General features: G+C 34.8%; 1 protein-coding gene across 1 annotated transcript in view; it reads right to left on the bottom strand.

Annotated features, from left to right (window-relative positions):
- The window catches only part of CPS1 (carbamoyl-phosphate synthase 1), a 156,906-nt gene that overhangs the window by 70,933 nt on the left and 60,791 nt on the right, over positions 1-25,182 (bottom strand). Inside the window, exons 7-17 of the mRNA XM_055290483.2 lie at positions 22,854-22,946; positions 18,001-18,090; positions 15,920-16,048; positions 15,248-15,354; positions 14,181-14,319; positions 13,214-13,291; positions 11,563-11,661; positions 10,590-10,685; positions 6,617-6,806; positions 4,241-4,398; positions 2,629-2,757 (exon numbers count right to left, since the gene is read on the bottom strand). Coding sequence (XP_055146458.1) covers positions 2,629-2,757; positions 4,241-4,398; positions 6,617-6,806; positions 10,590-10,685; positions 11,563-11,661; positions 13,214-13,291; positions 14,181-14,319; positions 15,248-15,354; positions 15,920-16,048; positions 18,001-18,090; positions 22,854-22,946 — 1,308 coding nt within the window. The remainder of the gene's footprint in view (positions 1-2,628; positions 2,758-4,240; positions 4,399-6,616; positions 6,807-10,589; positions 10,686-11,562; positions 11,662-13,213; positions 13,292-14,180; positions 14,320-15,247; positions 15,355-15,919; positions 16,049-18,000; positions 18,091-22,853; positions 22,947-25,182) is intronic.

Raw genomic sequence — 25,182 nt, 5'->3', positions numbered from 1 at the left:
TACTAGGAATAGCATCCTGCAGTGAATATGCTTGATTTACATTATTGAGGCTTGCCATTCAAAGTGCTGATATGACATTAAATCAAACTAATTTAGGAAAAAGAGAAAATAATTGAGCAATCAGGCAGAGGGAAATGAAATTATTTCAGCAGCTAGGCTTCTGTGAAACCAGAAAATGTGATAAGTGTGAATAAATATGGAAAAATAAGTCTAAAGACTCTGGCTCTCTCTAAAATAGCTGAGGGTGCTTTGTACAGTGACACACACAATAAAAGTTAGTTGAGGTTGATGAGGAGGAGAAAGGAGATGATGATGGTTGTAAACAGTTAGCCAAGATGGCATATAAAACTTGAGAATTAGAAGAATCATATGGGACTATTATTATGGTTAATCACTGCCTAAATGCTTAAATACTCTGAGTCATATATCATGTATGCCTGATTAGACAGATACGAATTAGCATATATGAATTAGCATAATTATCATTTCATATTTACAGCACACCCACAATGGGTAGAATACTGAACCCAAAATAGGAAAGTGGTAATCTCTGACCTTAGGACATGCAGTGGCTGATAACCCAAGGGAGAAATGTCTCATTGTCTTATAATACATTTGATTTGGATTGGCAGTGAAAGGGAAAGTAGTTTGAATTTTTTCAAATTATTAATAGGCATTAAAATAATAATTTAATGTAGGTTTTTCTGTAATGTGCCTTAATACGATTTTTTTTAACTTCAGTCATCACTACAGGCTCCAGCACGTGCAACTGAAAATGTGACACATTTGTCCCCACAGCTGCCCACGATGAGTTTCTCAAAGTGGTTAGAAAATTCAGTAGCCAATGTTAACAATTTAATAATGATTAATTCATCATTCCGGTTGCCTGCTAAAAGAAGAAATCTAGGAAACAAAGAAACAAAGGGTATAAATTTGGAAAAGTATTTTGCATTCTAATGAAGTAAAATGGATATTTAGATACAGGGAAAATTGAAATTATCTTCACCTGTTTCCTCAGCTTGTTTTTATTTTTATTTTTTAAAGTCTTTGATTTTATATAAAAAGTTAACTTAGAGACCTGGATAAGTTAATGCAGCTTTTAATGGTGCTAATTATAACCTCAAGAGAATAAGGGGATTGTTTAGGACATAATGATATGACTAATTATTCTCAAGGGAAGAGCAAGGGTTTTTTTTCAACAAGAAAAACCATTTAAAAGACTATTGATTATTTGAGCACAATATAAACAATTGAAACTATCTCATTCCAAAATTCTCTTTATTATAAACTTTCTTACATGAAAAGTTCAGTCTTCAGATTGGTTTTTTAAGAGTAAACAAAATTAATAGAGAATAAGTATGCATTGTCACAACTGGCAGTTATGAAGTTGTTAATATTTAAAATATTTGGAGCATCTAACATGCTAGAGGAAATAAACTTTTTATCTTCAAAAACATGTTTTTGCTCTAAATAACATGATTCATATGTCCAGAATGGAAACAAGAAACATTTATGTGAGGTATGTTTCCCTTTTTTGTAATTTTCACAACTTGAGAAAAATGAAACCCAAGTTGTTTATATGTAAGTCTGCCATTGTAGTTATTTAAATATGCTGAATTGTACTTATCTGTTTTCAAAATTCTATGTCAACAATTCAAGTCTCATTTCACTTCAGTTCAAAAAGTAAGTAAAGATAAAGCAATAAGCTGTCCTTGAGCTATTTCCTAAATAATCCCCAAAATAGCCCTCAACAGTAGTTCTGTCAAATTCACTTCTATTACTGCCATGTAAGTTACACAGGTTTCTTGGCTGCACATATAATCATTCTTCAAAGACATTATTGAGCTCCTGGTATTTCCAGGCACTGTTCTATTTTGCGAAAATAGAGTATAGACAAAAGTCTCTGTTTTCCTGGAGCATATTTTCTGTGTTAGTCTCTAATTTAGTTTTTGTAGAATATCTTACTTTTCTCAAGAGTTTTCCTCTAATATGCAAAAAAAGAAGTAGTTCCTAATATGTTAAAGTGATTTTGATAGAAAATAAATTATAAACCCTCAAATCTCTCATGTTTTTATGAGTATATGGCAGTTAGCGGAGTTCAGTCATTTACTGTATTGAGCGGTTTATACCATGTATATTTTAGACATCTTAATTTTGAGTAAAGCCAAACTACTCAATGTGCTTTGTTTCACTTTCTGGATGTCATCCATGCCAGCCACATTATTTCAAAACAATTAAAAATGAGACATTATGTCCTACTTTTCCTTAACCACTAAAACATATTTTAGCATTTTAAATATTTGGGAGTAGATTTTGAAACAAAGGAAGAAGGAGTTGAATTAAGTTCATCTCCTTGAAGTCAATAGATTGTACTATAAAGGTGCAATTTGAGGTAAAGTGACCACTGGTTTACTTTGAACCATGTGGTTTATCATTGCATCCTGGCATGAAGAGTTGCACTGCACTGCTCTCTCAAAAGTGTCATCTTTTGGAAGACGCTTTTGGAGAACATGATCATGATTTAATAAAGAAAATGTAATTTCTCATCTACATAACATTCTCTAGTTGAAAAGGTATATCAAGTCAGTTTTTTTGCTTGGTAAGAATATTTTCTACAAAAATACATACCTTTGTGCTGAGGTCCATCAAAGTCTCTCTGTTGGGACAGATGCCTGAGCCTAACCCGCCCAGTGCATAGGCAGAACGGATCATCACTGGGTAGCCAATGGTGTCTGCTGCCTTCAGCGCATCTTCAATCTGTCAACAAGAACAAGGACTCAACATTTTAAAAGCTGAGCACACTGGCAGAATAAACCACACCAAGAGAGTCTGGCAATCAGGTAAACCAACTTATCTGGGGAGAGTGAATCTGGAAATGTTGTATTATTCCCTCATCTCATTCTGAAAAGCAAGTGTTGTTATTGAAATGTTAAGTAAAATTCTAGAAGGGAGGAGATATATATATATCTTTTAAGAAATACACTTTTGTGGTAAATTTTATCCTGTCCTATTGAAACAGAACCATGGTCAAAGCAGAAATAATCATCATTCATTTGAGAATGGCAGCCATATTGAATTACTGGATTTTTACAGGCAGCTTAAAAGTCTCTGTCTTAATGAAACCAGGTTCTCTGCTGCTGAAGCTAACTTGATGTTACCACAATAAGCCATTAGGAACACTGTATATAAAGAGATTTTTCATTTTCAAGTTCAGTCTGAGAATAGTCCCAGAAGCTTGGAATTCTTTTTTTTAACTTACAGAATACAACATATGGCGGCTATATTTTTCTGTCATGGAATATTATTACACTACCAATGGGAATGTAATTACACCTTTCCCATATGCCTGTTTCTTATCCTGAGGAAGCAAGGACATAATTAAATCTGGCAATGAAAGAACAACTGTATGGCAAGAGCTTCCCAAATCGTGCGGCAGAGTTATCCTGGGATTATTTGATTGACAAGTGTGTAACACAAAAGATACTTGGTAGCATTGTCTTCTGAAACATACATAACCCATTTTTAGTTGTCCCAGCAGTACCTGCTTTGTTCCTAAGGGTGTGCTTGTTTCTACCACGGAGAAGTTGGATTTAACACTGCCCCTAGCACCTCCACTTCACCAACTATAAGCCTGAAGTCAAAAATAAAGTCAGGGGCAAAAACAGATATAAAGTGAGTTGATTCTTTTTCCTGATAACTGGTAATAGCTTATTGACAGGCATAAGAGGCAATGGAAATAAATAATAGAAAAGCAAATCTATCTTCCTTAAATATCTAAACTACAGGTTTTCCAGTCATTTTATTGACTGGATCCATTTTATTCTAAAATGTTTATTTTATTTAAAAAGAAATTTAAAGCCAATTTCTCATTTGCAGGGCATTCACACATGCAAAATGTGTGATTGATCCCAGAAACAAGGTAAAAATTGCTTTGTTATTGCAAGTTGGTACGGTTCTTAATTTCAGTTCAGGAGATCTGAGATTCATTGGCACTTCAAGCCTTGATAAACCACTTCATCTCTGGACTTATGTTTCTCTTTTCATAAAGTAAAATGTTAATACCTATCATTTCAGCATTGAGTGCTATAATACACAATATTTCTAAACTATTAACACAATTCTAGAAGAAAATGCATGCAAGTATAATAATCTTAACTATTATTATTAGGCATGAAAAATCATTCTCCCTACAACCCAAGACAAATAATGCCCTTGTTTTTCCAAAGCAAAGAATCCTTACCGATTCCACTGCAAAACTTGGAGCAATCTTTTCATCGATCTCATTTAGTTTATCTGAAAACAGCTGCCTGTCTTCCGTTGCCATAATGGACTCAACTGAAGTTCCCAGAACTTTCACACCATATTCCTTGAGCACACCTCTCTTGAATAGTTCCACTCCTAAAGAAGAACCAAATAGAATTAGTTTTTAAAATCTCGAATTTTGTGCCTTTTTAAACAGACAACTGAATACAACTATTTTTTTTTAATCTTAAAATCCAGGAAGTTACCGCTGTCTACAATAGAATTGCACTTAGGGAAAAAAATTGAAATAAAAATTCTGAAGATGGTCTGACAAAATATGTTACTGATGCTACTATTACTTATATTACCATCTTCTGAAAATTGTTTTTATCCTTATTAATAAAAGTCATAGTATTATACTGAGCCTTAAGATTTCAGTATATTCCCTTTCCTCCTAAAGTCCATTTCTATAATAAGATTCTATAATTTAAAAAATCCCAAATATATGAGTACCTACCTGGGTTAAAAAATTATCATCAAAATGGTTTGTGTTTCCACTACCTAGCCACCTAATTTTGCCTTAGTCCTTTTTTTTTTTTTGACATACAAATTATATCACCAATTGCTAACCCAAACTAGCTAAAGAGATTTTTTTTTTATTATTATTATACTTTAGGTTTTAGGGTACATGTGCACAATGTGCAGGTTTGTTACATATATATCCATGTGCCATGTTGATTTCCTGCACCCACTAACTCGTCATTTAGCATTAGGTATATCTCCTAATGCTGTCCCTCCCCCTCCCCCCACCCCACAACCGTCCCCGGACTGTGATGTTCCCCTTCCTGTGTCCATGAGTTCTCATTGTTCAATTCCCACCTATGAGTGAGAACATGCAGTGTTTGGTTTTTTGTCCTTGCGATAGTTTACTGAGAATGATGGTTTCCAGTTTCATCCATGTCCCTACAAAGGACATGAACTCATCATTTTTTATGGCTGCATAGTATTCCATGGTGTATATGTGCCACATTTTCTTAATCCAGTCTATCGTTGTTGGACATTTGGGTTGGTTCCAACTCTTTGCTATTGTGAATAGTGCCACAATAAACATACGTGTGCATGTGTCTTTATAGCAGCATGATCTTTATAGTCCTTTGGGTATATACCCAGTAATGGGATGGCTGGGTCAAATGGTATTTCTAGTTCTAGATCCCTGAGGAATCGCCACACTGACTTCCACAATGGTTGAACTAGTTTACAGTCCCACCAACAGTGTAAAAGTGATCCTATTTCTCCATATCCTCTCCAGCACCTGTTGTTTCCTGATTTTTTAATGATGGCCATTCTAACTGGTGTGAGATGGTATCTCACTGTGGTTTTGATTTGCATTTCTCTGATGGCCAGTGATGATGAGCATTTCTTCATGTGTTTTTTGGCTGCATAAATGTCTTCTTTTGAGAAGTGTCTGTTCATGTCCTTTGCCCACTTTTTGATGGGGTTGTTTGTTTTTTTCTTGTAAATTTGTTTGAGTTCATTGTAGATTCTGGATCTTAGCCTTTTGTCAGAAGAGTAGGTTGCAAAAATTTTCTCCCATTCTGTAGGTTGCCTGTTCACTCTGATGGTAGTTTCTTTTGCTGTGCAGAAGCTCTTTAGTTTAATTAGCTCCCATTTGTCAATTTTGGCTTTTGTTGCCATTGCTTTTGGTGTTTTAGACATGAAGTCCTTGCCCACGCCTATGTCCTGAATGGTATTGCCTAGATTTTCTTGTAGGATTTTAATGGTTTTAGGTCTAACATTTAAGTCTTTAATCCATCTTGAATTAATTTTTGTATAAGGTGTAAGGAAGGGATCCAGTTTCAGCTTTCTACATATGGCTAGCCAGTTTTCATGATCTAGTTCCAAAGATTTGAAGAATTTTAAAGAGAACAAAGCAGCACTCGGCAGATGTATGAAGTAATAGTAGAAAGACTGATCTATGCTATCATGAAAATATGTTTGAGAGGCAATTGCTGCAGGGCTGATACCTAAGAGCTCTTAAACAATGTTAATTCTCATTTTTCATTCATAATAGTTCTCAAGACCTCAACAGCAACAGAGAAAAGCAATATTCTGCGATAGAGTAGAGAAATTCAAGAAAACTACTGGCCACTCTAGAGCATTAAAGTGAAAGGTTTCTTTGTCTCTCAGCTATTTTGTGAAATTAACTAGTAATATTCATCATATGACTATATTAAGTGGCTGTTTGCTAACTGCTTTCTCACACAGTAAAGGTTTTATGAACACACAAAGCACAATTGTTAGATGAGCTCAAATAAAATATATTACACAGCAGTGTGTATGTCAAAACTCTGCAATTAAGCTTATAAGAACTCACCACAGTTCAGAGCTGTCTGGCCACCCATGCCCAGAATTAACCCATCTGGCCGTTCTGCCTTGATGACCTCTGTGACAAACTGAGGGGTGATGGGAAGAAAGTAGACAGTATCGGCTTGCTTTAAGCCCACCTCATTGGTCTGGACTGATGCAATGTTTGGGTTCATCAGAACAGTTTTGACATTTTCTTCCTGAAAGAAACAAAAGAATCCAGTACATAAATATATGGTCTAAAGAAGAGAATGACCACACTTAAATAAAGAGACATGGGGTAACTAAGCTTTTAGGTTATCTGTGGGCTGTAGAGATCCGTAATAGGACTAGTGAATGGAAGTTAAAGGAAGACAAGCATTTGGTCAAAGAAATGAAGAAATTCTTGAAAATGAAACTATCCAAAAGAATTGGCTGCCTCATGAAGATCGCTGTGAGGTGATCTTTGCCACTGTTGGCAAAGCTGGAGACCATTTCTATATAATTTGTCTAGAGATCCACAAATATTACTGAACTCTGTAGTTCAATCAGCCTTAAAAGAATAACATTCCAAAAATTTTAAATTAGTAAATATAAAAAGGAACTAGAGGCAATATGAAAGCTGCTTACAATGATGTGGTCAATTTTAGAGTATGTGTCATGTGGCAATGAGATGAATGTATATTCTGTTGTTTTGGGGTGGAGAGTTCTTACAAAGGTCTACCAGATCCATTTGGTCCAATGTCAAGTTTACGTCCTGAATATCTTTGTTAAATTTCTGCCTCAATGATTTGTCTAATACTATCAGTGGAGTATTGATATCTCCCACTATTATTGTGTGGGAGTCTAAGTCTCTTTGCAGGTCTCTAAGAACTTGCTTTATGAAACTGGGTGCTCCTGTGTTTGGTGCATATATATTTAGGATAGTTAGATCTTCTTCTTGAATTGAACCCATTACTATTATGTAATGCCCTTCTTTGTCTGTTTTTAAATCTTTGTTCATTTGAAATGTTTTATTCTGAAAGTAGGATTGTATCTCTTGTTTTGTTTTTGTTTTTTTTTCTGTTTTCCATTTGCTTGGTAGATTTTCCTCTATCCCTTTATTTTGAGCATATGGGTGTCACTACATGTGAGATGGGTATCTTGAAGACAGCATACCATTGGGTTTTGCTTTTTTATCCAGCTTGCCACTCCATTCCTTTAAAGTGGGGCATTTAGCCTGTTTATATTCAAGGTTAGTATTGATATGTGGATTTGATCCTGCCATTGTGCTATTAGCTGGTTATTATGTTGGTTTGTTTGTGTAGTTGCTTTACAGTGACACTGGTCTGTGTGTCTACGTGCATTTTTGTATTAGCTGGTAGTGGTCTTTCCTTTCTATACTTAGTGTTCCTTTCAAGATATTTTGTAAGGCAAGTCTGGTGATAATGAATTCCCTCAATATTTGCTTATTCAAAAAGGATCTTATTTCTCCTTCACATGTTAACCCCCAAACCTAAAATAAAAGTTAAAAAAAAAGCTGCTCCCCCTTGTATTTATTTGTCTAAGAAGAACATTGAATGTACATTTAAAATGCAGAATAATGTGCTCCCTTCTTGCTGGAAGCACTGAGAGCCTTCTGCTGGTTTCCATTTATTTTCTAGATTTTCATGCTTGCTGTAGTGCTTTAACAAAGAGCATTATACAACTGTTTGTACATATTTAAAAAACCATATGGTAAAAGAAATAAAACTATGTGCGTGTGTGTGTGTGTGTGTATATGTATGAAGGTATTCATAGCTCTATCTCATTCCTTACATCCGGAGAGACCTTCAAAATAATTCTTTATGTAGGCTACTAAGGATAATTGTTTTATAAACCAGGATGAGGGTGACACTTAGCAAAATAATTATTATAAAATACAGCCAGATGGTTCTAATTATTTCATACATTAGCATGTCAATTTTAAATTCTCCTAAAAAGTCAACAAAATATTCAGATAAAAGTATAGAAATTATTATTGAAAACCCCACATATCTTTGGGGAGGATCTGAATAAAACATTAAATACATTTTATGCTGCTTTAAATTCAAATAGCGACTTAATGCTTGTAATGTACTTTTTAGTAATGTATTTGATTTTTATACCAAGACTATGAAAGAGATTTCAACCTTTTGGATGAAGAAATTGAAATTCAGTAAGGTTAAATGGTTTGCTAAAGGTCACATAGCTAATAAGTGGCAATATTAGGGCTCTAATTCAAATGTTATGATTCAAATCCTATGCTCTTTCCTCAATATGAGTCATCTCTTAAGATTTTAAGAGTAATATTATTAACAAAATGTCAGGAAGATACAAACAGGTAAGCAAATGCTTTTATAATATGTGATGAATTTTAATAATTGAGTCCCAACTGAGAACATACCAGCAACAGCAGTTATAGAAATCCTCACTACTAAAGAAAAGTACCAACAAACTTTAGTATACTTAAGTATTTTTCTGAATGTTCTATACAATGAATATGGCAATTTTTTATAAGTCAAATTATACAGGAAAAGATCCTATACATACACATGATGAGTGTTCATTTATTTTAAAGCTTATTTCAATCTTAATTTTAAATCATTCTGATTTTTCTAATTCTTGTTGCAATATATGCACCAATTTTTTTTAGTTTAAAAATTCACCTCTAGTTATTAACCTTCTAAGTGATCACAATCTAATCTAATAATTCCTGTTCTTTAGTTGAAACTGTATAACTTTACCCAACTGATGTAAAACACATTAAAATACAAACTATAGAAATTCTAATTATTTGTAAAACTCCCAAATAGAATAAAAACTGTATACAGTTAAATGTATTCTAAACTCTGAACACACTTAGATTGTGTACTAACTAATCTAAACCACTGGATGGTCTCCAATTATCTAATGAGAAACTAAAGCATAATACAAAGAAGTAAAACATTATTTTGAAAATTTATTCCAAAAAATATGCGAGTGTGCATGTACATGAATGGAGGAGACTATTAAAAAATAAAAACAAATCCAAAAAAGAGTAAAGTCATTGAGACTGTGTTCTACCTCTTCAACAGACACCCATCAGGTGAAAATCTTTGACTATAGAATACTAACAAAAAGAAAAATAAGAAAACCTTTGGCCAACTGTTTTTCCCAGGTTTGCTGTCCTAGTCTTCTGCTGCCATTCTATGCTGCCTTCTACTAGCCTGGTCTCTGGGGAATGGCATTACACTGCAAAGCCTGAGGCAGTGTCACCAAGAGCTCACATTGCCTCCGAATGGCCTGATTAGCACAACACAACGAGGGGTACCAATTGAACTCTTCAAGAGAAATACCTTAAATATACAATGGAATTTTTCTAAAGTTTTATTTTACTACAGTAAGTGTTGGGAGATCTCCAGAGAGTTTAAAGAAACAGGAAGGATGTCCTTCCACACCTGTGTATCAAATCCTTTTTTCTACTTGAAAATGTTGCCATATCATCCCGTTTCCCAGGCACTGATGGGAGAACTGTGTCCCCCAGTGACAGATAATAATTTCTAAAACCTGAACAAAACGTACTGTTGCCCTTGCTTCTCCAACTGGAGTTTCCCATTTCAACCACAGAGATGCCTGAAGCATCTTGTAGAGCACTTGAAGTACTTTAAAGCACCAAAGATGCCCAAAATTTCTCCTTCACATACAAGTATATTTGAAAAGCTCACTGCCTCAAAAGAAATAAACAGCATCAATAAATGTGGCTTTATATGTTTTCACTATAAGTAGGCAATAACCTAAATAATTTTGGAGATTCACCTCCTCAATTTACAGATGTGCACATTTGAGAAAGTTGAAATTCTTGCTCGTGATCAAGCTTCTTTAATACAAGATTTATAAAGACACAGTTAAGGAAAATAATTATAGCAACTTTGAAAAGAGGTAGTGTCATAAATCTAAATTATAAAATACTAATTAGACTCATTAAAGGAAGCATATTAATTCTAGTAAAGATCATATTCTCTCACCTTCATGGCTTTTACAGCTTGAGATCCTGAGTAATCAAATTCTCCAGCCTGACCAATGGACAGACCTCCTGATCCTAGGATAAGGACTTTGGAAACCTATAAGCAATAAGAAAAAGACATTGTTATTACTGCTAAAATGGGGAAAATAAGGCATTTTCAAGAGTGGGGAAGACAAACCACATTGTGTGAGTTTATGTGGTCATTTAAGGTCTAATGTTATGAAAAATATGTAATATATAGGGAAAAAGACTAATAACTGAAAACATCTCTAATTTCAATGTGATTTCCAAAGTTTATTAAGGTTTTCACTTAAGTAAAAAATTTTTGGCAGAGGTTTACATTTTATTTAAACATATATAAATATCCAAAAATATATACATATATGTAAATATATCTATGTGTGGTATTTTTTCAAATACACATACATCCTTCTAAATTTTAAATAATGATATGAGTGTAGTTTATGAAGGAAATGGGTAAAAACTTTATCACACTAACATACATATTCAAATTAAGGATTTAAGTGTTATATTCTTGTCCATTTGCTTTTTAGAGGTAAAATAATACTCAGTACATTATGTTGAATAACAGTTATTCTAGTTGAAACAAAAAGAATTCTATCATCTATAATGATTCTGTAGTCTGAAATGTATCTCATGTTTACATAGAGCTATGGCTTTTTGGATAATGGGAAATAAATTCTAAACTAAACACTATTCTTTGTTATGTTATTACAAATACTCTGGAAGAAGTAAACTTTAAAAGACATTATTTTAAATCAAAACATGAGAAGTTCCACTAAACATCATCAAGAAGGAACCAAATAATTAGTTACAAAATGACAGTCTATTACAATATTACCAGTCATCTTTTATTAAACACTAGCATGCCTTACATCATTCAGCTTTTTAAAATCATCAGATGATAGGGACAATCCAAAATTCATAAACCAAAAATAAGCCCACGTACTGACCTCAACTCGAGATGCAACTAGTGCTGGCTTCGGTAAGACTGATGTAATGGTGGTACCTTTTCCTTTCTTTATCAGTGAGAAAAAGGAATCAAAAAGGTACTAGAAAAAAATATAACCAACTAGTTAGAAGCTTCAAAATTCTTAAGTTCACCAGATAAAACACAATCTACCCAGTTAAATTTGAACTTCAGAGAAGCAACAAATAATTTTTAGTATAACATTTCATCTTTTTTTGCTTTTTTGGCCATAACTAAATATCTGTAAGTATAAGAATTTCATCAAATAAACACTTCTGTTCACTTCAAGCCTTATAAAAAAGAAGTTTCCAACAAGCAATAAACATATCAGATGCCTTCTGAGAATGCCAAGTTTTCAGTAAATTGTATATCGTTTGTTTCTTCTAAATCAAATTCTAGGTGGATATAACAATTGAAGCTATATCACTTATGATATGGAAAATTAGAAATACTAATTTAAATTTAAATTTCTATCAGCTCTAAAAAACTGTTTCTGAAGATTATTCTTAATCTTTGCCAAAGGATTTACTTCTGTTGTTTCACTAGATATGACAAATTACAACAAAGAATATTCATTTTGCAATTATTGGAAAGACAAAAAAAGGAGAATTATGTGATAGCGGATATTATTACATCTTAATTGCAATGTTCCTAATCCGAAGTACTAATATATGCTAATTTAAATTTTAAATTAAAAAACTACTTAGCATGTGTTAGATGATACACATAACTAAATTTGATTTATGAGTTTCATCATGGGTTGGTAATATAATACTGATTTTGGCTATTAAGAACCAACATTTCCTAATAATATTAAAACAAGAACAAAATATAAATATCTAAAAAGGCAATTCAGACATGAGAGAGTAGAGCAGAGCTTGCAGAAAGAAAGCTCTTATTCTCTTCCCCATTTTACCTCGAAGTCTTTTCTGAGAGTTCTGACAATGAAGATTTGCTACTGGAGGCCCCTGGGTGTGGGGAAGTCACAATAGACTTCAGATTTTTCTGGATATCACCAGAAGAATTTATTTGGAAAGATGTTCTTGAACAATGAATAAAGAGCTCACACACAAAAAAGTAAAAATATTTAGATTAAATACAAAACTCCTCTAAGTATTCCTTGTGGTTCTTTTCTGAAGCCGTCTGAATCATCTATGTATGTGCATGCATGCCCTCTCTCCCCTCCAACACCCCTTCCCCTCCTTCTGCTGCTGTTTATTCTCCCTTAGTGGCTACACAACCAGTTGCCATAGGGATTTTTGTGAAGTCACAGATGGGGGATTAAAATTTCATTTCAGTCATGAGAACGAGAGAGAGCAAAAGGGAATTCATTTGCATAGTACAACAATTGTAAATTTCAGAACTAAATATATTAGAATGATAATGGGTTTAAATAAAAATACCATCGCTTCGGGTTTCTTAAGGGCTTTCCCACTTTAAATTTTAAAAAAGATAAAAATTTCCTCTGTGACATTCATGGGGAGATTTTAATACAAAATGTGTGTTACCAAAGCACTCTTCTTGAGAATGTTCTGCTCAAGATCATCTGGGGTGATTACTTTGGTTTCTCGAATTTCCACACAAATACATTTTTTTTTTTTACATACATAATAGGCCTCATCTTTCTGACATACCTCAGTGTCTGTTGGCCCCGGAGTGACCTCTGGGTGGAACTGCACAGCGAAGAAGGGTTTGCTCTCATGCATAATCCCCTAAAGGAATAAGAAACGGGAAGAAATTCCTTCTGTAACAATGAACGTCAAGTGTGGCTATGTATTATTCAGAGGACAATAAAGCTCAAATTTAAAAACTAAGTTAGATGCTTAATAAAATTTTTGTAACTAACAGTACTATTAAGTAACATAGTCCAATATCTTAAGGACTTACATATCTGATCATTTTGATAAGTATGGAAAATGGGTCAATGAAGACCCAACTTAATGTGTTTTCCTTTAAAATAAACAAATAAATAACAAATTTGGTCTACAGCCTTTGGGACCCCTCTGGGTTCTGTTCAGAAAACTCAAGTCATCATCTTATCCCCAAGTCCGAGGGTATTCTCAAACACTACACCAGTGCCAAGTAAGACCCAGAGACCCACCCAGACTGGGCTCAAACAGATGTGGACCAACAGCCCACTAACATTAAATGTATGAGATAGTTGTTGATTAATAACTCAAATAGTGAATCTTAACAAGTCAACTGATGAGAGAATAAGAAAGAAATGACGTTTTAAAACACAGAGGGCTATGGGAGAAAACCTATAACTGTTTTTCAACACTCAACCCCAAAAAACTGTTCACAAATAGGAGAAAGGTATTTGCATCATAGTGTATTTAAAAATTCTGGGTGAATAATCTGAGTGAATAATTTATTGCACATTTCAAAACAGCTAGAAGAGAAGATTTGAAATGTTCTCAATACAAAGAAATAAGAAATGAGGTGATGGTTATCCTAGTCTGATTTGATCATTACATATTATATGCATGTATCAAAATATCACATGTATCTCATAAATATATACAATGCTTATGTATCAATTATTTTTAAAAGCCCTGCATTTCTCATCACCAACTGAACAGTTTTATTGACATCATTTACCTCATTTGTTTGATCGTTGACATTCACAAAAAGTGGTTTCCAGCCAGCAGGGAGGGCGTTGTCCAAGGCATAGCCATGATTCTGAGCAGTAATGAAAGCCTGTTTGTTTGTGATATTCAAAACAGGCTGATTCTGCCCTCTGGAGAGAAAAGGAGAAAAAGAATAGGGAAAAGGAAAAGTGAAGAGAGTAATATAAATGTATTCCTTATAAAGTAGTGAACAAGTAAAGCCTATTAAAATTCAAAATTTCAATTGCTTAGTGAAAATCACTCTGTGAGAAAAGTCACAGATTGTTAATCCCAATAATTTTCCCAACAAAAATCAATTCAGGAAGCTTTGTTGTATGTTAAATACACAGGTCTATTAAATTCTATAATCGGTTTTAGAAAAGGGGGCATTGCACTCATAACAAAAAGGGTTGCTCACCAGCTTAACAGAAACTAAGAAATATAAGCGACTTACTTTAAGAGAACTACAATAATTTTAAAGCCCGAGAGTTATTGGGAGATAACAAAGAGATGACTGCTCAGACCTGAATTATACTTTATGTAGAGAGGGTGGGCCATGGGGGAAAGCCTGATGTTTAATAAATTAATATTGTTTGAGGCAAAAAAGATAAACTGAGAGGATCTAAAGATTTCTTGGCTCTTAAGTCACACTTACCTTCTTAAAATGTTACAATGTTCTGAAATCAAGCTTAAAATCAGAACGATTTCCCTTGGAATATCATTTGATTGAGTATTATAACCTCAATTTATGCCAAGGGAAGGAAAATAACTTTAAAGGTTATCATTAGAGAAGGCTGCTTTCCAAAAATGCAGTAAAAGTGGTATCAGGTAGTCAAACAACTGTCAGCCATGTAAGGTATGGTTATTTATTTTATTTTTTATTTATTTATTTATTTATTTATTTATTTATTTATTTATTTATTTTTATTATACTTTAAGTTTTAGGGTACATGTAAATTTATTTACTCTAAAGAAATGGCAGGTAAGTGCTCTGAGTTCTTTGTATTTAGTTAGTATGTCAGAGCTGGTTTACTGTAAGCAAAAGTGAAACTACCTCACCTGTTGGCCATGGACATCTTGTAGGTTTTGGCACCAGCAGCCAATCCTGTTATTAAGTTTCCTGTACTGATTCCAAACAATGGCTCCTTGCGATCACTCTCCAAAATCTAAATCAGGGAGAATTTTTATTAACCAATTAGTACAGTTCCAAAAAATGTTGCTTCTGAATGAATAAAAATGAGGTATCCTTTTTTCTTAAGAAGGTAAAGATAATAGTAACTGAATTAAAGAAGAATATAAAAAAGGAGATAACTGACAAATTTGTAGCACTATAATTCAATAAGATGTACTTTACATTCAGACTAAACTAAATATAATTTAATATTTCTTTAGAGACATGCAGGTCTCATGGGTCCCAAGGTCATGATGAGGAACCATGAGTTGTCAGTTTACAACTGTAAGGCAAAATACATTTGGCCATTGGAATCCAGTTCTTTTAACTCAAGGACATGATCCCAAAGTTACTTTGCCTGAAGAAAAACCCTGTTTTCTCTGATATTCTCTCCTCATTGTTTCCCCTACAGAACATCTCTACTGACACTGCCTCAGAAGTCACAAATACCAGCATTGAAAAATGCCTGAATAAATAAAATGTATCACAGCCCTTTCAGGGTATAGAGCGGAAGCCCCCACCTCCCACACAGATACACATTAATTCAAGGTTCATTGCACCTTTCTGACATTCTGAATTAGTGGTTCTGCAAGAGCTGGGTTCCCCGGTCCTCCTGCAATCAAAATCCCATCATACTCCATCTTGGTGAAATCGTGATTCCAGGGAACTAAGTGCACTTCAGCTCCTCGCTGGAAAAGAGACACAAGAATGATGAATTTAATAACATGTTTCTTTGCCAAAGTATAATTTTGCTAGACTTTCTCTTGACTTACCATTCCTTAAAGGGAAGGAAAAATTTGTAAACATTTAAAATAAATAATGCTGAGCAAAAATTTCTTTGGGGCTGGGCTTGGTGGCTCATGCTGGTGATCCTAGCATATAGGGAAGCTCAAGATAGGGGGGAATTGCTTGAGCCCAGGAAGTCAAGACTAGCCTGGGAAACAGGGCAAAACCCTATCTCTACCACAAAAGATAAAACAAAAATTAGCCTGGTATGGTCCCAGCTACCCAGAAAACAGGTGGGAGGATCACTCGAGTCCAGGAGTCACAGGTTCCAGCGAACCATCACACCATTGCACTCTAGGCTGGATTATAAGTGAGACCTTGTCTCAACAACAACAACAAAAAAACACCATTAAAAGCTTTGATCCTGAAAAAATAGAAAATGCACTCTCCTGCACTCAAGAGAAGTTTCAGTGCCTACAAATGCCATGACTGGACTGACAGGAGAGTAGGTTACCTTCACACAACCAGTTGCAAAAAAATATAAATCCATTTTCTGAAAATGTTAAGTTGGCCCACATCAGACCGTTTTCAGTCTTGCCTTTTTGTCTTATCAAATTTTAATCAGCCTTCTTTCCTAGGGTTTTCTCATTTTCTGTAAGATTTCTATTCGAATGGAAAACTTAGAAATTTGTTTTAATATAAAAGCACATAGGAAGGTGTCTTTGAGGGTTTCCCATGAAGCGTTTCCTGAAACAAGGATTTAAGAGAACAAAAGCTTATTTGGAAGGTACTTCCATACTAAACAGAGAGGAAGTGACATCATGAAACACCCCAATAAAGTGTGCATTAGCAAGCAGTTACCACTAGGGATAAGTGAAGTTTAAGCCCACTAGGGAACTCTGAGAGCCCGTGTGGAATAGTTATCTTAGAGACTGCCTATCCATGGGACAAAGGAGCCAGGGTGGTTAAACACTGGCTCTTTCTGTGCTTTGGTTGGGGGCTACTCCAGAGATCATTAATTCTATGCCATTTACTGGCTGACAGTAGGCTCCAGCCATCAGGCAAAGAGATATAGATATTTGCAATTGAAAGATGGGCAACATGAATTAAAATGGTAACTTGAGAGTGAGATATACACAGGCCATCCACAGCATCTGCTACCATGCATGCTATCCATGCAAATGTTTGTTAATAAAATTGACAAGAATTTGAAATCATGATTTGAATATTGCTGGTATTCTCTAATAAGGAGGTATGATGAAGAGTCTCCCAATATGCATGCTAATTTGGTGTTACGCAAATATGTGTGTGTGTGTGTGTGTATATGTGTATGGAGGGGAGATGTGTAGACAGAGACAGACTGAGAGAGGAGTGAGGAGAAGGAAAACTCCTAACAAAACTTTGTTTAAGAAACTTTATTATGATGGTTAAGTTCTCCTTGAGAATTTTTAAGGTTTAATTTTAACTGGTTGTCTAAGAGTTGATATAAAAACACTGTGAAAGTTCGTACTGTGTCCAGGCATGATTCCTACAAACGTGTGGTACAAAATAAATGTAGGCCCAAAGGAGATGCTATCAGACAGACTCTAGCTTTTTGGTCATCTCTATACCACAAAGAAAGTGAACATGATGCATCTCAGACTGTCAGTCAATTAATGACAAGAACAGTCATCATTTTCTTCCATGTTTTAGTGGCCCTTGAGGTTTTTTTTTTTTTAAAGAAAAAATATAGCAGTCTATATTTTTAATTTGAATAGGGATAAATGTGTTATTTTGTAAATCAAAAGCAACAAGAAGAATGTAGACCCCTGACATTCTGAAAGAATGCATAAGTTTCTCTGTGACAGAGGAAATTGGCTGAACACTAATGGTCAATATGACAAACCCTCACCTTTGAGATGAACAAATTACTTACCTTTACTAGCAGGCGGATTACATTGTTTTTAATCCCACAGTCTACAGCTACCACTTTTGTGGGGTTTCCTTTTCCGTACACCTTGACATCCTGCCATTTTAAAAACCAGAGAATGAGAGGGAAGTCCTAGCTATGGGCAACAGACCAAAACCATAACACATCTGACAATGCTTTGAACTTAGATTGGTAACAGATTGATTGTTAACTGCTAGGGAGTGACTGACAGTTAACAAACAATTTGTAAGAAAGGCACAGCAAGTGCCACAGACTGTATCTTTTTTATAAGAAAAAAAAAAGACTACTGTTTTATATAAACCGTGGATTACAGTAATAACAATGATCTCTAAGAAACTAGTTGCATCCATAGTTAACCATCTTTCTCATGTTTTGCCTCATTAACAACTAGTAGCAATGAAATGTTTAAGCATTATTGCCTGATTCAGCACTAGACAGATGTGGCAATAGATACATCGTGCTTTAAATACCACTTGATCCTCAACTTGCACTAAAGATCAAATGGGGTAAAGCTGAATTACTGTACATTAGGCTTCTGCAGTGGGGCCTAATGGATAAAATCAGCATGAGAGTCACAGGAATTGCTAAGCAGGTATAGACCACCAGTCCCTTTAGGTTGCCATGCAATTGTTTGCATTTAAATGGTAGATTTCATAAAAAGATCCCAGAGCATATCATAATCATTATCTATGTCTGAAGCATGGCTGGGAGGCAGATCTGTTTTCACAGGCATTAACCCAAGAAGCAGCTCCCCAAAGTCATAAAAGGAGAAATAATAGAAATGGAGAGAAAGCCTAGAAGGCTGGGCACACACACTGGTTCCTGCTTTGAGAGTTAGCTAGCACGCTATGAATTTAGGATGAATTTCATCGTTTGTGAAAATTTTCAGATGAAATGTACAAACTGAATATTTGAAAGAACAGTTTATTTTGACTGAAATATCTACCTCTCCACTAAGTCTATATAGAAAGTGAAATTATAATCCTTAGACTGTAGTTGAGGAAAAAATATATAAACTGTATCTGGTTTTTTTTTTCTCCCACTGACTATTCTGAAGGAAAAAAAAAATACCCCAATCCTTTCATGATCTGGGGGGAGTTACTGCTGAATTGAATGCCACAGGTAATCCTTCTCATCAAATAACTAAATCATTTCACAGGGAAATATGTAAAACAAAGGGAAGTCATATGAATGGGACCAATTTTAAAATTAAAAATCAGAAGTGAATATTGCAAACGCCATGATCAAATTCCATACATATAAGTAATTACATATCTAATTTAAAATTCATTTTCTTTAACAACACATACTTCTTAGGCTTCAGCATGTTTTGAATGCACATTCCTGCCCGATATGAACATCACGACTCAGTACTAATTTCTAGGAACCCAAAATCCTTGCCTCCAATTTTCATGTGACAGGAGCAGAAATACCAGATAATATCAATGTGTGTTTTCTCTGAGTCTTACATGTTACTGATCAGACTATTTTACTCTTTTAATAACTTTTTAAAAAGCCTTTAAAAACTCTCACGCTGGAACTCTTGCTTATGAAATGTCCTCTATACTCCTTCTGATTGGTGCTGTATCACAACATGAATCATTTCCCAGATGAACAGGTGTCAGGAAGGGCATGGGAACATCCTTTCTAAAGACACTCAATAACAAGGTTTTGTCACAGAAGGGGGTAGGATACCCATACAAGCAGAGTCAGTTTCCAGTCTATTCACATATTCACATATTTTACCATTTCTGATTTAAAATTCTTGAATCCTTACTCTGCATATGTAAAAGGTATAAGGAGTGAAACAATGTAAACTTATTTGAATATTATCACATGGTAATATAACGACGGTTACTAATAGTATAACTGTTAGTTGTGTAACTATTATTTCTAGTATGTTGAAAGGCAGTATGAGATGATGTTTTCTGAGAGGTAGACACTAGACCAAGCCTTCCTATGTATAATCCTGTGGCCATTTACACTGAGGAAGGTATTTAATCTTTCTACACCCCAGTTTCTTCATCTGTAAATGAGTTCCTAATAATACCCATCTCATATAATTACACTGAAGATGGAATAAATTAATCAGTGTAAAGCATTTAGAAAAAACCTACCAGATAATAAGTACTCAATAGATCGTGCCTATTTTTTATTAATAAGACTTACAGTTATTAGTAATAATGATAATTTTATTACATTAATAATGGAGGTCATAGAACCATAAGAAATACTGCTTAAAGGATTTGAAGGGAAAATAAGAATGTGCAATTTCTTTACCACCAACTCTAACTACCATTTACTGGCTTTGTGTATTCCTTTATTTATTCATTATTTGTTGACCATGTACTATGTGAAAGGTACTATGGGCCGTGCTGGGGATTCAAGTAAGTAAACCATGGCCTCTCCTCTCAAAGAGCCAATCAGGACAAGTGAAAGAGACAATCCTTTCAAAGAGTTAAATGCAATTTGATCCTTGTTATACTGAAGCTATTTATTAAATGACATGGAATCCAAAGGTGAGATGAGTCATGGAAGCTTCACAAAGGAACAATGAGCTGACTCTTGAAACTGACTTCTTCAGGCGAGAAGGGGAAGGAGAAAGCATAGGAAAAGGTTCCTAGGTAGAGAAGCAAACATATTCAGACCTTGTAAGATGCAGGCCAAATAGAAAGTGGGTTCACAGGGAGTCTTGAAGAGGTTTCTTGAATTCATGGAACAGAAATCTAGAAATTGAGCTTTTTAAAGCTTTTCTGTCAAACGCCCATCAAAATGGAAAGAAAAATAGCAAGAGGTTAGCCACAGAGACTCTGGAGTCACTTGAATTCAAATTGACACTAAACTTGGGCAAGTGACATTTGATTTCAAATAGACTTACTTGCTAAGTCTCAGTTTCTTCATCTATGACATGGAGTTTTTATAAGAATCAACCGAGTGTTCAAAAAAGCTTGATTGTTATTATTTTCCTCAAAGACCAGAGCTGTCACATTGAATGGACCACGATAATTATGAAATATCATGGGCAAAAAAGTGTATGTTATATCTAGAAATAAAATGTTGTGGTGAATAAGTCTATTTAAAATCAAATTTTGCATCCACATGTACTTTTTCTACTCCTTCCTTTCTAAGAATTTCAATCGCCTTTGTCAAAATAACACTCACTTTCTACTTAGATAAAGTAGAGTTTCTCTGAGAAATTCCATTGCCACACTGGTGATGGAAGAGAAGTTTGTAGCCATCTCTGCTATAGTATAAATAAACCCTAAATTAGAACTAGCCAATAACTATGATGCCACATAGGCTTCCACAGGGCTAAATTCTCCACATGTAAAGCCCCATGGTAACCAAATACATAGTCCTAGGAAAGAGAAGCTCTATTTTTAACTCTCCTTGTATGTAGTAAAACCAGAAGGTAGCAATTCTTCCTCTAAGTTTCAAAGCGGGTCAAAAACCTTTCTTTAAAAAAAATTCATAGCAGTATCCCATAAACATCTCAGATATCAAATGACATAATCACTATGCTCAACCTAACTAGTTAATATCCTTAGCTGAGAAAATAGGGTGATCTTTTACCTGGTCACATTCAGCCCCTCCTTCTCCCATTTGTATAAGCCGCCTGGGTTGCTGTATCTGTTCTTGCTATTACTGCTCGGTTCAGGCTATCATGAGTTTTGTTCCAATAAGTTACAATAACCTTCTAGTTGCTTGCTCTTTTATTCAGTTTTACTTTGCTCCAAAATGACACCGAATGAGTTCACAATAGTTTCTGGAAGTGCTGATTAGCCAATGATATGAAACCTTCTAGACCTAGCTTCAGTTAGTCCATCTCCACTCATCCTTGCCCAAGTGTGTAAACCAATAGGTGTGAACCCCTTGGTTCAGCCATCCAAACTGTGCATAACTCTTCAAATATACTATGTTGTTCTGTACCTCTATGCCTCTTGGCAAGCCATTCCTTCTCTCTGAAACAAAGTTGTCCTGGTTCTTCATCTACCTAACTGTTACTACCTGCTCTTTGCGTCTGAAAACAGGGCTCACTCTTCTACAGGGCCTTCTCTGATCCACCTATCCCGTTTCAATGCTGCCCCATGCATGCCCTTGCAGCATGCTATGCACACTCCAAGGACAGCATTTATCACAGGATTCTGCACATGGTGATTTACTTGCTAGCTTGTTCCACCAGGCTCTATGATCCCTAAGGACAGAGACTGTAGCTCAAGAAACTCACTCACACCTACATTAATAGATATTCGATCCAAACCAATGGACTTCTTTCTAAAATGTATTCTATACCGTTTTATAAATCTATACTAAAGATATTTCACTTTAGAGTGACTCAGTCATCATTATGAACATTAATTTTGAAACAAGGCTATAACACAATAAATCTTCAGTGTATGAATAAATATTTTTCCTGCACGAAATGTCCCCGGACTCTGATTACTGTGCCTGGTTTCTGTAAAATTCTCTTGGCTCTCTGGCAGGTTACTAGCTCTGACTCTTCATCATCACTGTACCTATCTTTGGCAATTCAGTGCTCCCTTTATTTGACATTGTTAAAATCCTAAGCTGAAGAATCAGAAAAGGTGGAGGGAACACTAAATTTAGTAAAAATCCTCTAAATCAAGGCATGAAGTTTCCCATGTAAGCCTGTAAGTAAAACCAGCTTTAAATGCACTGATTTTGTAATGTGTATTTTAGCTGCTATGAGATCCCTTTTTCCCCTCAACACTGGTGCTTCTGGAAGATAAACTCTGCTTAAATAAAGATTTTGATATTTCAAGAAAGGTCTAAATGGGATCAAATAAAACTACAAAATATGAAGGAAAACCCCTCACCTTGGTTGAAACCTCAGCAATCAAATTCTGTTTATTTGGATCCACAAAATCCACAGGCTGACCTTCAAATTCAATCTTCCCAAGCATGGTACCCTATCAAATTAAAAAAAAAATAGACAGTTAAAAGGAAGCAACGATGAAGGTGTTGACAAGATAAACTCACAGGGACTTTAAACATCTGCTCCAAGATTTAGATGTCTTTATAACTACTCGTAACCATCAGTGGAAGATCTTCATCTTCTCAAACTGAAAAGATTAAGTAATTTGCGCATACATTTTGGGAAATACTCTTGGAAATACAATTAGTTCTTCCAGGGCTGACACCATTGCCTGATGAAGGCAAAGTCAAAAGGTGTCAGAATTCAGGTCTCCAGGCTCCAGGCTGATGCAAACTGGGATATTTAGTAAACCTACACTCCTCAGTGCATATGACCTAAAGACATTTCATGAGAGAAATGGACAAAAAAAGTCTACTGAGACAATAAGGAATCTAAAAATCACAAAAAAAGAATGCAAATTCATTCATTATGATAGTAATATTAATTCACAAAGAAGATGAAATGCAACATAAGTCATAAACTTCTAGAATTTGAAATGAAAATATTCACTGTTTTAGACATGTTCATGTCCAAGTGTTCCTATGGGCCTGAATTTAAAGAATGTTCAACCCTCTGTAAAGTTTTCACAAACTACCCTTGCTAGCTTGAACATGACAATGTCACCTTTTTTCAGCTATATCTTGAGATTTACTTATTTGTTAGTAAATCTGCTTTGAACTACTTAGAAAAACAGCATGCTATATTTAGTAATCAAGATTTTATTCAGGGGTAAAAATTCAAAATAATTCATTGATTTGCGCTTCTCTGATGAAATTTTTGCATTGAAGGAAATAGAAGGAAGCCTTCATTTCCCTTTTAAATGTATTCCTTGAAGGAGAAGTCACTTGGGGGTAAGTGAGAGTAGAAAGTACCTATGTGTCATGCAAGCATGATGGTTATTTCAGTGCTATTATTAAATTCAGAGTGCTGCCTCTAAGTCTGGGAACACTATCTAAAAACCACCTTTCACTTCCATAGTAGATTACTAAATTTCATGGTGGCCTGTATTTACTTTTAGAATCCAAGTCATATAATCCCTTGTCTATATTTATGGATCCCTAATTTTGAAATTTGGTTTTTAGTTCTCCTTCACCCTTTCTTAAAACATGCTGAATGAAATAGGATCTTACTTTTCAAATTAAAGTTAATAGAAGTGAAAGTCATAATATATATTTTTAATATGAACCACCATCACTGATAAACAAATATGAGGCAATACTATTTTGTCTGTGCCGATCTATTCAGCCAATTTTGAAAACCTAACTGCCTATGATAAAAGGAGGGCTCATTTTAACCTAACATATGACATGAAGGACAAGTGTGGTCTTGTAAAGTTTTCCTGAATTATTAGGCCTGACTATATTTTATTCAACCTGCCAATTCTGCCATCTGAATTGATTTTCCCAACTGTATTCCCTTCCCGCCCTCATAGCCTCACATTGTTTACTGCTCACACACATCATTAGGCTGAGAGAACACAAGAATCTCCCTGGGATATATAATTTCACTAACACCTATTCTCAGGAAGATCATGGGAGAGTGAATAAAATCAGAGGTGGGACAGAATGATGGCGTAAACTCTCACTGTCTTCCTTCTGGTCATGGGTATTTGGCCATGTTTTATTTTCAGAGCTGTTTTTTCCTTCTGTTTACAGAAAGCCTGTGTCAATATATATATATATATATGTATATATATATATATATATACGTATATATATATATATATGTATATATATATATATATACGTATATATATATATATATATATATATATATATATATATATCCTAACAAGAAATCTACAAAAGATTTTTTTGAAGACTCCTTTTCCCATATGTACATTTTTTTTTTTTTTTTGAGACAGGGTCTTGTCATCACCCAGGTTGGAGTACAGTGGCATGATCTCAGCTCACTGCAAGCTCCGCCTCCCAGGTTCAAGTGATTCTTCTGCCTCAGCCTCCTGAGTAACTGGGATTACAGGTGTGCACCACTCTACCTGGCTAATTTTTGTATATTTAGTAGAGATGGGTTTTACCATGTTGGCCAGGCTGGTCTCAAACTCCTGACCTCAAGTGATCCATTTGCCTCAGCCTCCCAAAGTGCTGGGATTACAGGCGTGAGCCACTGCACCCAGCCCACATGTGTAGTTTCAAATTGTACCATTTATCTTTTAATTTTTATGTAATTATATTTAGTAAGAAAACTTTAGTTGCATTTAGGGAACTTAGTTA

Source organism: Symphalangus syndactylus, chromosome 8, assembly GCF_028878055.3.
Source record: "Symphalangus syndactylus isolate Jambi chromosome 8, NHGRI_mSymSyn1-v2.1_pri, whole genome shotgun sequence".
NCBI lineage: Eukaryota > Metazoa > Chordata > Mammalia > Primates > Hylobatidae > Symphalangus > Symphalangus syndactylus.
This window is presented reverse-complemented; position numbering and strand designations above follow the sequence as displayed.